This window comes from Portunus trituberculatus, chromosome 40 (assembly GCF_017591435.1).
Source record: "Portunus trituberculatus isolate SZX2019 chromosome 40, ASM1759143v1, whole genome shotgun sequence".
NCBI lineage: Eukaryota > Metazoa > Arthropoda > Malacostraca > Decapoda > Portunidae > Portunus > Portunus trituberculatus.
Window position 1 is genome coordinate 840,001 of NC_059294.1, and position 15,000 is coordinate 855,000.

At 37.2% G+C, this 15,000-nt stretch overlaps 2 protein-coding genes across 2 annotated transcripts in view; both read right to left on the reverse strand.

The window, feature by feature from the left end:
• The window catches only part of LOC123516113 (organic cation transporter protein-like), a 21,544-nt gene extending 11,080 nt beyond the window's left edge, over positions 1–10,464 (reverse strand). The window contains 4 exon segments of the mRNA XM_045275219.1: positions 3,729–3,772; positions 3,774–3,865; positions 4,672–4,953; positions 10,214–10,464. Of these exon segments, the coding sequence (XP_045131154.1) occupies positions 3,729–3,772; positions 3,774–3,865; positions 4,672–4,953; positions 10,214–10,454 (659 nt within the window). The 5' untranslated portion in view covers positions 10,455–10,464.
• A 2,540-nt stretch (positions 10,465–13,004) lies between these two features.
• Positions 13,005–15,000, reverse strand: part of LOC123516116 — a gene marked incomplete at its 5' end in the record, with an annotated part of 16,013 nt that continues 14,017 nt past the window's right edge. The window contains one exon of the mRNA XM_045275221.1: positions 13,005–13,421. Within this exon, the coding sequence (XP_045131156.1) occupies positions 13,143–13,421 (279 nt within the window). The remainder of the gene's footprint in view (positions 13,422–15,000) is intronic.

Genomic DNA, 15,000 nt, shown 5'->3' on the forward strand with positions numbered 1-15,000 from the left:
AGGTCAGCGGCTTGCGACCAGGAGAGGCCTACTACGAGGGGATTTGACACCCCAAGGGATTCGGTGATGGGGACGCCACCCCCATACCGACGGCCTGGCTACCCAACATTAGGGCCCACCGCTATAACTGACTTGAGTTCGCAAGCATGATGCTCCCTGCTAAGCACCTCCAGAAGCACAGACCGCTGGCAGGGCAACAATCATCAGCGGTTGTACATTCCGTGGGGAGATTGGGACCTCCACCACCCGTATACCCTCTTAATCTTAAGGCCATGCACTCATAGTGGGTCATGAGGTAGGAAGGGCCATACCTCCCACACCATGAGCCGTCATCCCGGTAACGCCCTACCCAGACTACTGAAAGCTGGAAGTAGTGGGTTGCTAACAGCCACCAGCAAATCTGGGACGACGGCCCCCGACATACAAGGATAATGGACCACAGCCGGGAGACACCGGATCAGTGAAGCTGTTAAGGGTATCTGCCTAGGCATACCCCATTGCTGTATGAGTGCCATACGGAAAGGGACAGTGGATAATTAGCCACAGCCCTTGGCTCCCACACTCTGTGTACATACTGCAGAGTTGAGGGGAGTGTATTTCCCCTTCATCCTCCCCAGACTCATTCATGTATGCCTTCCCAGAATGGTTCTCCTCTCTCGACTCCACTCAATAGCAGCAGCTGGATAATGTTCAAAAGAGGGTGTGTAGGGTCATCTTTGGCCCTGCCTACATCAACTACGACGACGCCCTCACCACCCTGAGTCTGCCTAAACTGTCTGCCAGCCTAGAGGCCCTGGGGAAACTGAGGAGGGGGTTGCTGCGTCACCCACGTCTACGACACCTGCTTACCTCTGACGCACCTCGTCCGGCCCGTGCTACAAGACACCACAACAAGATCATTCCCTTGGGAGCACCACGCATGGACCGAGACCGATACCACTACAGTGTGATCCCCACCATAGTGCGAACGGTAAATCTTTAGGTTACTCAACTAATCTGAAGTTCCACCCGCCATCCCCTCTTGTATATTTTCTGTATGTATGTACTACAATTCGAATAAACCGTATATTATTATTATTATTATTATTATTATTATTATTATTATTAATATTATTATTATCATTGTTATTGTTATTATTATCATTATTGATTGATTTATTATTATTATTATTATTATTACTATTATTATTATCATTACTATTAATAGAAATATTATCATTATTATAATTACACACACACTCACACGCACGCACACACACACACGCACGCACACACACACACACACACACACACACACACACACACACACACACACACACACACACACACACACACACACACACACACACACACACGCAGAATAGTGTAGTGGTTAGCTCACTCGGCTCACAACCGAGAAAGGCCCCGGTTCGAGTCCCGAGTGCGGCGAGGCAAATGGGCAAGCCTCTTAATGTGTAGTCTCTGTTCACCCAGCAACAAGTAGGTACGGGATGTAATTCGAGGGGTTGTGGCCTCGCTTTCCCGGGTGTGGAGCGTGGGGTGGTCTCAGTACTACCCGAAGATCAGTCTATGAGTTCTGAGCTTGCTCCGTAATGAAGAAGACTGGCTGGGTGACCAGCAGACAACTGTGAATACATACATACATACATACATACACACACACACACACACACACACACACACACACACACACACACACACACACACACACACACACAACCGAAAGCGACCGCGTTCGAGTCCCGGAAAGCGGCGAGGCAAATGGGCAAGCCTCTTAATGTGTAGCTCCCGTTCACCTAGCAGTAAATAGGTACGGGATGTAACTAGAAGGGTTGTGGCCTCGCTTTCCCGGTGCGTGGAATGTGGTGTGATCTAAGTCCTATTTGAAGATCGGTCTATGAGCTCTGAGCTCGCTCCGTAATGGGGAAGGCTAGCTGGGTGACCAGCAGATGACCGTGGTGAACTTCAGTTTGTTGAGAGACGTTTCGGGATGCATAGAATCCTATTTATAAACACTGTAAGAACACGTGTACAGATATGACTTAGTGTGGGATCGTACGTCCTACCTCAGAGAGAACTTCGTAACAAGATAGGTCCTAGATGCGAGATATGCTCATATAAACCCAAGGTTTTGACACCGCCTTCTATCAAGCCTACCTATCTATACATTTCTAATAAAGGTAAAAAAAAAAAAGACCCCTATTCATTCTTAGAAGAAATGTAAAAAGTTATTTAATATAAAGTAATAAAAATCATAAATCAGTTTCTATTAAAAACTTTTCCTTCTCTTCTAAGAACTTTTTTTTAATATGAAGTAATAAAAATTGTAAATTTGCTTATAATAAAAAATAAATTTCCTTCTCTTCTAAGAATGACTAGGATCTAATGTTTTACCTTTATTAGAAATGCATGGATAAGGTAGGTTTGATAGAAAGTGTCAAAAACTAGGGTTTGTTAGAGTAAATCTTGCATCCAGGACTTCTCTTTCCCAGAGTTCTCTCAGTGGTAAGACGTAAGTTCCCACACTCATGCGTGTGTGATGCGATAGGATTTTTTTTTTTTATTGTTAGATAATGGAAGGTATTGTACTTTTCGTTTCCTCCTGACATCTTGATTCACGACCGACCTTGAGCACATCCGTACATGCGGCTCGTGACGTGAGGAAACTGCATACCTTGGTACAATGTGCCCCCTCTCTCTCTCTCTCTCTCTCTCTCTCTCTCTCTCTCTCTCTCTCTCTCTCTCTCTCTCTCTCTCTCTCTTAATGTGGCTTCCCTTCATTTCTTATATTTCATATTTTACGATCCGTGTATGTTCTGCTACAGGAAGGATGAGTAAGGACATTCCTCGTGGTGTGGGTTCATGCCTGACGAACACTTCCCGCCCAAAGTTGCAACATGTTGCAATTTTTAGAGTGTACAGTAAAAATATAACTGCAAACATAAAAATCTGAGGTAGAAGACATTAAAAGAAGGATGGTGAACTTCATATATCATAATAGTAAACAATGGTATGATACATAAGTACAAACATTTTTTTTTACGAGGACAAAAGATAAAGAAAAATAAATAAATGATTGCTAGATTGTAATCCGGTACTATACGAACAAAGAAGTATTTCCCATTTGTAAAAAGTCACGACATCAATTTGAATTGGTTCCAAGGTTTACAAGTGCCGAGAATTTTCATGACGTGTTATTCCAAAGATATAATGAACTTACAATTTTGCAGTGTCTGTGTAAATGTTTATTTTTTTGTTTCTTTGTTCTTATTGTTGTCCTTAGTCAGTGTAACTTTTAGATAAAAAGAAATGCTTCTAGGATATGCTACTCAACACATCTATGCCAGACTATCTGCTTCACAAATCAATGGCTGACAAAAGCGTGACAATTCTTAATAAAACGTGGCTTGAGGAATCTATTTGTGAATAACGTGTTTGTGTGCAGCCAAAATAAAATCCAAACAATATAATGAATATGTTAGGTAAACTAGCTTATATAAATGAACAGTATCTTTCTTCAAAAATGAGTTAGGTATATGTATATTGCTTTCCAGAATTTAGATTATATATCAAATCATAAGAGCGAGAACTTGATATAATTAATCTATTGAACAACAGAAGACAGCTCTTGCCAATACAAACTGATTCACAACATACTAAGAGATAAAAAAAAAAAAAAAAAAAAAACGGAAAGGAAAGGAATTCAACACCCTATCTAGTACACTCACTTGATAGGAATGGCGAAGCTCAAAATCTGCTCTTGTGTCCAGCCAGGCGTCCAGCAGCGAGTCAACGCGACACCAGTAATCAGGAGTGGCGCCGAGGAATTGGTACGACAGTGTTTGCATCGGAGAAACAAAGCTAGCTGCCGGAAATGAAGATAAATATCACTGCAATGTAGAGGACAACTGGAATTTAGAAGTCACTGCAGGACAGGCCGCATTTCTATTTTGACGTTAACGAAACGTCCAAGTAAATCCCAAATAAAACCAACAACAGTGTGTGGTCGTCATACTTCACATTCGATAGATGAGGTTACGATGAACTGATATTTTCCTACGTATTTTCTAGAGAACTAAATTGAAGTCAGTAGCAAATACTGGGCACACGAGACATTTATTTTCCTGATGTGTGCCACTAGTAAAACTAGTCAAAATCAAAATTTTGATTTTGACTAGTTTTACACGGGATATTGTAAGAACCAAGGTAGGGAGGCGGTGGCGCAGTGGATAAGGTGGTGAGCGTGGGATTGGGCTGACGTCCACGTGTAGGTTCGAATCCCACCACGTAGAGCCTTAAAACACTTTGCCATTTGTCGAGTGGTTTAAAGTTACCTACATGTCAACATGATACCCAGGTTCTAGGTGGTTACACTGAAGATGAGCTTGGGTGGTGATATGGGCCCTAATATGTGTACCACTATAAATAAAGTTGCCTGCGCCACTAATGGGCGGAAGCTGAACAGCGCTTCCTACACCTACACACTCTCCAAGTGAGCCTACAGGCGCTATAGGCCTTACCGTAAAAAAAAAAAAATAAATAAATAAAAAGTTTCCTGCTTAGTTAAAATTGTTAAGAAAATATCTAGAATTTGTTCATTATTTGCTTCACAGCTCATGTGCAAAATCACTTGAAAAAGACTTATTTGAAGATAACCAACAAAGACTGTACCGTAAGCACAGAGGACGAAAAGAAGTACGTTCCAGCGACCTCTCGTCCCAACTAGCTGCAAAAGATCCTCAAAGGTGATGTTGTGTAAATTACTTCCATTTTCCACTTCTCCGTTGATGGAGTGTTCTGAGTCTCCTAGTTTCTTTGGGTACACTTTTTCTTCGTCTTCTTCTAGTTTGTTAAGTTTTGTCTCACCCTGTCGCACAACGATATCTTTGCCAGGATCGCTATTTTTGTCTTCCATGTCCTCAGAGTCCCCGTTTAACTCTTGGTATCCCTGTCCTGGTGAAGAAAGACATAGGTAAACTAACTTTTTTATTTGTGCATGATACACAGTTCATGATAGTTAAGTGGTTGAAAGTAAATGGGATTCACAAACAAATTCATATGTGCACGGTTTGCTAATTCAAAATTGCAAATTTAATTGTCTCTCAAGATATTTAAAATTTTCTGAAATACGTTAGTAAATTTTTCCTGGCCTGAAATACATTAGACATGCAAGAAGCATTTATTTTCAATGAACAAATATGTAGTCGAGAAATAATTACACAAAACTTTTAGCTCTTAATGTTGAGAAGATACGTATCCGTGTTACTATCATATCTGCAAGTCTACTACTGGATGAATCAAACAAATATTATTGTTTTAGTAAGTCACACACCATCACTCTGAATCTCTGATGTGCCACTTGATGATAACGACCACGATACTCCATTCCTGAAGTAATAACATTCCATCTCACAACACACTACATGCACTCTGTGTGTGTGTGTGTGTGTGTGTGTGTGTGTGTGTGTGTGTGTGTGTGTGTGTGTGTGTGTGTGTGTGTGTGTGTGTGTGTGTGTGTGTGTGTGTGTGTGTGTGTGTGTGCATGAAAGCACGCGTACAGTACGACTTATTGAAGTCACCGAAAAATGAAGGCATGTAGTGTGTTGTGAGCTGAAATAGAGTTATTTTCGTGGTGACGTACTATGCAGTAGTATGTAGGATACGTAACGCTTACTACAAAATGTGTGATTGGCTAAGTCAGCACTACACCGCCTTCGGGAATCTAGTGTGACATGAATGCCTTGAAAGCTTTCTTGTTTTTCCTTTTAGTTATCAGTAATTGCTTGTAATTAATATCAAGAGAACTCCGATAATCTATCAAGCTGATGCAGTATTTTACCTCTGGTTAGAGTATGAGCAGGAGCCGTCAGTGTGTATGAAAAAGCAACAACGCCCGCAACACCTTCCACATACACCTTGTATCTGAATGCCACTGCTGTATGTCAACGGGGGAGATTTCACCTTGCGAGGAAAACATATCGTACCGAACTTTCACTCCATCCTGCTGTCATGTTGAAAATGTACGGATGGACATACTCTTTTGGTGCTCTTCAATAAATAATATATATATATATATATATATATATATATATATATATATATATATATATATATATATATATATATATATATATATGTGTGTGTGTGTGTGTGTGTGTGTGTGTGTGTGTGTGTGTGTGTGTGTGTGTGTGTGTGTGTGTGTGTGTGTGTGTGTGTGTATGATAAAGGAAGAAATAACTCAAAGTTTATGATCAAGAGTTGAGTAAAATATACAACAATGTTGTTAATTTTCTCTAACTGCACACAAGTGTTCGTTTTTTTCTTTATGGCATCACCCTAACGCTGGTATTAGGTAATTTTTACTTTATTCATTTCTTTATTTATTCAAATATATATCTCTTCAGAACATTTTTATTAATTTCATTCTATCATTATCTTTATTGAATATCTAATATTACGCTATCTTTATATATTTTCATACTTCAGTCATTTAAACAAATCATGTTTTACTCATTCCAGGAAAATCCTGTTATCCTATTATACTTCGTCAGGACAGAGACGAGGGAGGGCAACTCACATTCATATAGAAAGTGAGGCTTTTAAATTTTTCATGAAGAATGTATGTGTAGTTAGATGCATATAATGCTGTGTGAAGGAAGAGAGTTGTCTTTGGAAGGCAGGCTGTGACTGCCCCCTTTTATTGTGAGACAAGAGAGACGATCATTGAGGTCACAGCTGGCTTTAATAAGTTCACAGCACCTTCTGAACCAGTGCTATTAGACCTCATATATATATATATATATATATATATATATATATATATATATATATATATATATATATATATATATATATATATGTTAATCGGGAACACAGTCATATTAGTGTCGACCGCATCTGGACACGCATCACCTATAGAATCCTAGATCGTAAAATAGTTGTTTCCAACCCCATGGTCGCGACCCAATAAAGGTTGCGAGGGTGTCTCTGAGAGTTTTTGTAAAAGAAATATGTCAGTAAGTGATAGCTGATTACATTCTGATTTTGGGTAACGTAGCTAATTTTGTTTAGTATTACAGCGTAAAGATTATCCTGGTCACATACTGAAAGAAAGCAGTAATAAGGCATCCATACTCGAGCAATTCCGCTAGTAATACGAGTAGCTTCCATGTACAATCAGCGAGGAGCCTGAGTGAGCAGTCAGTTGCGTCTGGGACTTTGTGTTCTCAGTATTATAAGTACGAATTACTATTACACACCTTGAATGAGCAAGGGTCACTACTCCAGTTAAAGACTATAATCACGGTCGCAACCAAAAAATGTTGGGAAACACTGACCTAAAAGATGGTCTGTATCGTTTCTCCTTCCGATAACACACACCATTAAGCAGGAAAAATATGATGGAAAGATGTTGATTATGTAGGCGGATGTGTTACAGATTACACCACGGTCTCCTCCTTAAGCGTGGATAGTGTTATAAACCTTTTAACATAATACATGATGTAAACTACTACTTAATATCAACGTTGTATTTTCACGTCATATCAAAGCAATGATGACGTAATACAATGACAAACTGCAACCTAATATCAGTATACGTTATATGATCAATTTGTATAAACGTAAATGTAAGGTAATAAAATTATGTAAACTACTAAATACTAAATAGCAACATTGTATTTTCACTGTAGTATCAACGTAAACATAACGCAATTTTAAACTTCGAAAGACATATTACCTCAACTTCCAACTGTGTGACATGGATGTTGTACAAAAGCAAGGTATGCATGTTATATGACGGTAAACCTTTGGTAGTGTACCTATTATTTTGAGACAAGTGTTAGCTAATGAAGAGTATGTTACCTTTTTAATCCGTACTATCCAGTGTAGCAGAAATAAATCTCTTTTGCTGAAGGCATAAAATACAACGGTAGTTAGAATAAAGAGAGATGCAGTGTTTAATACAACGTAAAAATACAACGTTGATATTAACTAGCAATTTACGTCATTATATTACGTCATAATTACGTTGACACAACGTTCATATTGAGGAGCAGTTTATGTCATTATATTTAAGTTGATACATCGTAAAAAATACATTGGTATTTAGTAGTTTAAGTCATTATATTACGCCAAGTTTGCGTTGGTACAACATAGAAATACAACGTTGATAGTAAATAGCAGTTTACGTTACTATAGTACGTTATCATTACTCTGCTACAACGTGAGGATACAACATTGATATTAAGTAATAGTTTACGTCAATATATTAATCATTACGTTGATACAACGTGATAATACAACGTTGATAACAAGTAGTAGTTTACATCATTGAATTACGTCATCATTACGTTCATACAACATGTGATAAAACGTTGATATCAAATAGTAATCAACATCATTATATTACATCAAGTTTACATTGATACAGTGTAGAAATACAATGTTGATAATAAGTATTAGCTTACGTCTTTATATTACTTGATCATTACGTCGAGACAAAGTAAAAGTGTAACGTTAATATCAAGTTGTAGTTTCCGTCATTATATCACGTCATGTTTACGTTGATACAACGTGAAACTGTAATGTTCAAAGCAAATAATAAGTTATGTTATTTTATTACGTCACCATTACACTGATACAACGTAAAAATGCAAATATAAATAGTAGTTTAATTCATTATATCGTCATATTTACGTTGATACAACGTAAAAATACAAGTGAAATAAGTAGTATTTGAAATAAATATATTAAGTCATATTATGTTATATTTACGCTGATACAACGCGAAAACATGACGTTAATATCAAGTTGTAGTCTGGGTCAGTATTATACGTGTTCATAACGTTATTAGGATATCGAAACCAAATATAACCTAAATTGGACCAGAATACAACATTATGTTTACGTAGTGTGCCAACTGGGCTCAACGCTTACGTCTACGTGCATCTGGTCTCATTACAGGGGCATTGCTCACAGGTGGGCACTCTCAAAGGTATTAAACTTGCTCATGAACTGCTTCGTTCAGGGATGGTGTTTCAGTGGTTCAGTATAAATATACCCTCATTTTCTGGGCGCGGGCGCGCGCACGCACGCACGCACTTGTACCCAAGATGTATTAGGCTAAGAGGTGAACGCACTTCAGTCTTGAAATCATTGACGTCAGCATGTCAACCAACTAGGACAGATTTTAATTGTGGAATATAGGTGTTCCACATATTTCTTTTATTTGAGTTGTTATTTTTTAGCATCTTGGTTACTAAGTTTAGTAGATATAATGCCACTAACTGTATTTTACGATTCTTAGTGATTTGCAAGAAAATATGGGGATATGCCACCACCTCTACCATATGTTTTAATTTAAACTACCACCACATACTTACAATATTTGCACCTCCAACTTAGTATTTGCTTCACCAGCATCTACTGTGATCGTTTCACAAGCATAGCACATACCACTTACTTTACTAGAACCACTACCATACCACATTCTTCACTAGAACCAAGATGTATTAGACTAGAACCACCACCACTTACTTTACTAGAACCTAGTATTACCACCACCACCACTTATTTACTACAAACACCACCACCACTTACAAAATACACAGTTTCTTACCTTTAAATGCTGGTGGATGGCCGATTCCCTGGCATCTGTGTCCTCGTGATGGCAGATTCTGATCAGGAATTGCATCCTGTTTTAAATTTCTCACTGTTCGTGGAACTGGCATATTCAAAAGCTCGTACTTCAAATTTCGTTCAATCTGGGCTGAAGTAAAATGTCGTTCACAAACCACAGCATACTTAATATTAATATGGTCTGAACGGAAACACTTATATATCCACTGTCTAGCAAGGTTATCATTAGATGGGAATTTATGGTATCTTAGGTTGCTGTCCTTATCAGGTGTACATCCAAATACAGCGCTAACTCTTGCTTTACCCATTTAACTATTAATATCGTAATACAAAGCCCATGAAAAGTACACAATTGCTGATAAAATCTGCCACACGTGAACACACCACCGCAACACTAGACGTAAACAATGCACATGGTGACGTCAGCGGTTCCAATAATGCCGAAGTGCGTTCATCTCTTAGTCTAATACATCTTGCTTATACCCACACACACCCACCCACCCACACACACACACACACACACACACACTCTCTCTCTCTCTCTCTCTCTCTCTCGTGGATTACGCTATCTTACCGTAGCTGTAGAAGAGGGACAGCATTGTGTTCCAGAATCCTCTCGTTGCTATCAAATCCAGAATGTTTTCAGATGTAGTTACGCTTAAGAAATCATCTTCTGTTGTCGGTTCACTTGTCCTGTCCGTATATTCATTCTGTTTGTCATGTTCAGAGTAGTTTTCAAGTTTTTTTGGTGCAGTGTTTTTGTCTTTATTTGTATATGCCACGAGAGCGGTCATTTCATTTTTGCACCCTTTCATTATCACTTGTAATCTCCTGTAAAAAAAAGCTATCTATTATCAAATTATTATTTGACATAAGAGTCCCACACACAGTAATGAAAAACATAGGCATGACATTGTTTGCAAATGCGGTGTGGGGTGGAAAAACAAAGTGAATATTATGACAAAATGATCGAATCTGTATTCCGACATTTTATTATCTTTCCCTGATAAAGAACTGTCATCTAAATATTAATACTTGCTATCTGGCGTTTTCTGCGTAATGGTTCCGTCACATTTACAGATTCACTCTTCAGAACTACATCGTCAATAAAACTGTAATACTGATGTAGATCCTCAACCCTTTCCCATCTATGATTTTAGAATTTCCCAATGTGCTGTCCATCCTGATTGCTGATGGTGCTGGTAAGACTGGTTTCTATATGATGAAAGAAAAGTAAATCGAGCTGAAGTGCATGATTAGTAATTCTATAACACTCAACACTGCTTGATTCCGTTGTCGAAACCAACTCACTCTTTGCTTATACCCTTACCAGAACGTGACTGAGGTGGTAGTCACTTTTAATGCATTCATAGCAACAGATGTGAAAAGATATCCCGCTTGCAGCTGTGTAACGCAGCTGACATAGCGAGCTCACAATCTTCACCATTCCGCCGAGGTAGACAGACAGTTAGACACTGACACTGCACTGCACAAGAAAATTATTGATTATTGTCTGCTTTTGGAATGTAATTAAAAAAAATGTGTGCGTCTTTCAGCATCTTATTCATCTCTCTCTCTCTCTCTCTCTCTCTCTCTCTCTCTCTCTCTCCCCATGACAAAATTTTTCAAAATGCCTCCGAAAAAATCTCCCAGAAACGTTTACTGATTAAGTTAAAGTCATACGGTAACCAAAACAACGTGTTGAGTTGAGTAGAACCCTGGCCGAACAACCGTAAACAAGGAGTAGTAATAAATAGAAATGGTCTCTATACACAACACCCCTGTTACTTTTACGCTTTCTTCTACCGTATCTTACAATGCCCCCTTCTCTCCCTCTGAACTAACCTCTGCCTTGAAGTGTTGCCGTAATACCTCCATAGGTATTATTACTACTATTATTATTATTATTATTATTATTATTATTATTATTATTATTATCATTATTATTATTATTATTATTATTATTATTATCATTATTATTACTATTATTATTATTATCATTATTATTATTATCATTATCATTATTATGATTATTATTAATATCATAATTATACCTATTACTATCATTACAATTATCAATGTTATCATAATCTTTTGTTTTCTCATTTATCATCCCTATTATCAATATTCATTAATATTATCATGATTGCCATGATTATCTTTACATTTTCTGTAATCATTATTATCACTATTACTTTCATATTGTTATTATTATTATCATCATTGTATCCTTACTTTTTTCATTATTATTACATTGATTATGTAAATTTACTTCCTTGTCTCATATTCTGTATATCAACTACTTCTATTTATCTATTGTTTGTTCACCTTTTTTTCTTATCCACTGTTGCCCAAAAAGCTTAGCTTCCTATGGATTCCCTATAATAATAGCGATTATTTTGTAATTATACATATATCTATATGGGATAATATATGTTTGAAATGTTTCAAGAAGTCTCATAAAATAAAAATAAATGCCATTGATTTACAACGAGGTAATCACACAAACCTTATATCAAAACAACAAATACGTCAAATAATGATATCATGTATAAGACATAATTTCACTGTACACACTGAATTAAAGACCCCGAAAGTGTGGATAGCGGACAAGTATAAGGCCGATTGTCTAAATGATCGTCTGCCAGTGAAAAGAGACATATTTGTATGAAAGTTTATTACCGTGGCAACATGTCATTAACAGTGGGACAATGTAGGCGGTAGTGTAGTAAAATATTTAAGAGAGATGCGTTACAGAGGTGACAAGTTGTGGAGTGTTGTTCTTCTTTCCTACCATGCAACTGGTCACATCAGCCTGTAGCCCAGTCTGATTACACGCCGGTACAATGTTGTGTCTATGAATCATGTCTCGTATGACGATACTTGAAGGTGTGTGCCCGCAGGCTGTCGTAATGTTGTATAGACTCGCTATCCACTCTCTGAGCGTCCTTCGCTTGCTCTACGGCAAATATAGCAGCAAACCTGAAGCCCTGCCGTTAGCAGTGTAGGGAAGGTGGTGTGCAACATTTGTACAAGTTAAACATAATTCAAAACATCAGACATAATTACAAATTTATGTGTAATGTCTCTGGAATACAGATCATTCATGCTTGTCAACTTCAGCTTCTCTTTTCAAGGTTTATATCATAAGACACATTAACATAAGTTTGTGCTACATTAGTACAGCATGCAATACACAGCCGCGTGTATAATGGTGTCCTACTAAACAGATTATGTCAAATGTAGTCTTGCGTTTGCAAGAAAAATATCTTACTTGAGTAAGTTGAGTACAAGGATAGTAGTGTTAAAAATAGTAATGAAAATTAGAAGGATATTGCATTCTGATTATCCATCTTATACGTTACTATCTTGTTCAAGGCATCAATACTCTGGTAAGGAGCAGGAAAATTCAGTACATTAATGTCGTGTTGAGATACTCTATTAAAGGCATTGGTTCTGCACTAGCACTTAATGTCGCCATACATTAATAACATTACGTATCACTAACACTTGTACTCGTCTGTCAAATGCTTAATCACGTTCTCTTTGGTGACAGACTCGCCATCATCTGCTGTTTCGGTTGTTTTCATGAGTCGTGTTTGATAATCCGTATCTCCCAAAGAGCCGAAGTTATCTTTCCCTCGCATGTCTGTGTGTTTTTCAATCTTATTTTCCTCCGATAGATTACATCCTTTTGTTTCAGGGAGAATAATGGAAAGAACGGCAGCTATCAAAGATAGAATGCTGAACACGGCTGAAGGCGCCCACGTTACAAGTTCTCCCTGGAATAAATCAGGAATTAAAAGTAGATAATTGCGAATAGTTTTTACACTAATTACTACATTTTCTTCTTCTTCTTCTTATTATTATTATTATCATTATTATTATTAATATAATAATAACTATTATTATTATTATAATTTCTTTCTTTTTTTATGTCCACTAAATCAAATGTTGTCATCTTTGGTTTATACTTTACCTCTTTCATCCTTCACATTTATATACCCTAACATACGAGTATTTAAGATTTTATACTGTCTAGATCAGTGATCCTTAACCTTTTTACTGCCACGCCCCTTCTAGTAATTTGTTCTTCCTTCCACGCCCCCACCTTTCATTTATGAATACAATTTCATCCCAGATTTTAAAGAAAACTTCGATACTCTTGAATTTTTTCTTGACTTCTCATTACTTGACTATAGAATTCATAGTTATACCTTACTTGACTGCGTAAACCGTCTTGCTCTGAATAAAAAGAGTATTGAAATGTGTTCGATGATTATAGTGCTACTGTGATAAGGGAATTATGGCTTCTTTTTTCTTTCACCAGCGGCATACAACCAAAGGGGAAGTAGAAACACAGGAAAAAACACATATGAAAACAAAAGGTGTAGCCACTCATAGGTGTTGTCATCATAACTGGTAAAAAAATGGGACTGTTGTTAACTTGTAGATTGAGTCAGGATAAGGAATACAGGTGCCAAAGACTTGTATAGAAGAATATTGCAAGGGAAAATTTTATTATGCAACTTCAAAACAAAAAAATAGTTGTTCAAATTCGTAAGGAAGAAGTTTGCATGATGCAGAAATGTCGGTAAACCTGAAGGACATATTTGCAGAAAGAAGCAAGTGCGGCAAGACGAAACAAAGAACAGTGTAGGTAGTAAATGAAATATAGAAGCGAACTAACGAAAAAAATATTGAAATTTCAGGAGGGTGATACAAGAGTGAATCATCCTGAGAAAAGAAAATAAGATGGTAGAGAAGAATGGTTACAAAGCAGTCGAAGTGACTATTTGAATATTATCGTGTATAATACTAGAGTTGATCGTGGCAAATATTCACTGAGTAAATTAAGGAAAGAAATATTGGAATTGTTGTTTAGCAAGCATTATGCGTAAACCTGGAATAGACTTGGAAGAGTTGGTGTGATGTTCAGGCCTTAATAAGCCATCAATAGACTCATTTGATAAAGTGAATGGAGAGGAAAGTAAATGTAGAGGTGGAAACAGAAGAAAATTTTCAGTCGTGCAATAAGAGAAGAGAAATTAAAATGAACATATTGATATTTATGAATCTAGTGGATGAATATACCTATTAGTGAAAAAATAGTGAAATGAGTATAGTGAAAAAAGCGAATATATTGAATGAGAATATTGGTATTTTGAATACAGTTGCATGCACGAAGAAATGATGAAACTAGGATATTGGTAGTGGTGATTATATTGAAATAGTTAAGAAAGAACAAAATGGTAATTGTGAGCAGGCGGAAATATAAATTGGTGCATGAAGATAAGGTGAAATTAATATATTGGGATACTTTTTTTTATGTAAGAGGGAGAACTGCAAAAGGCAACAAAA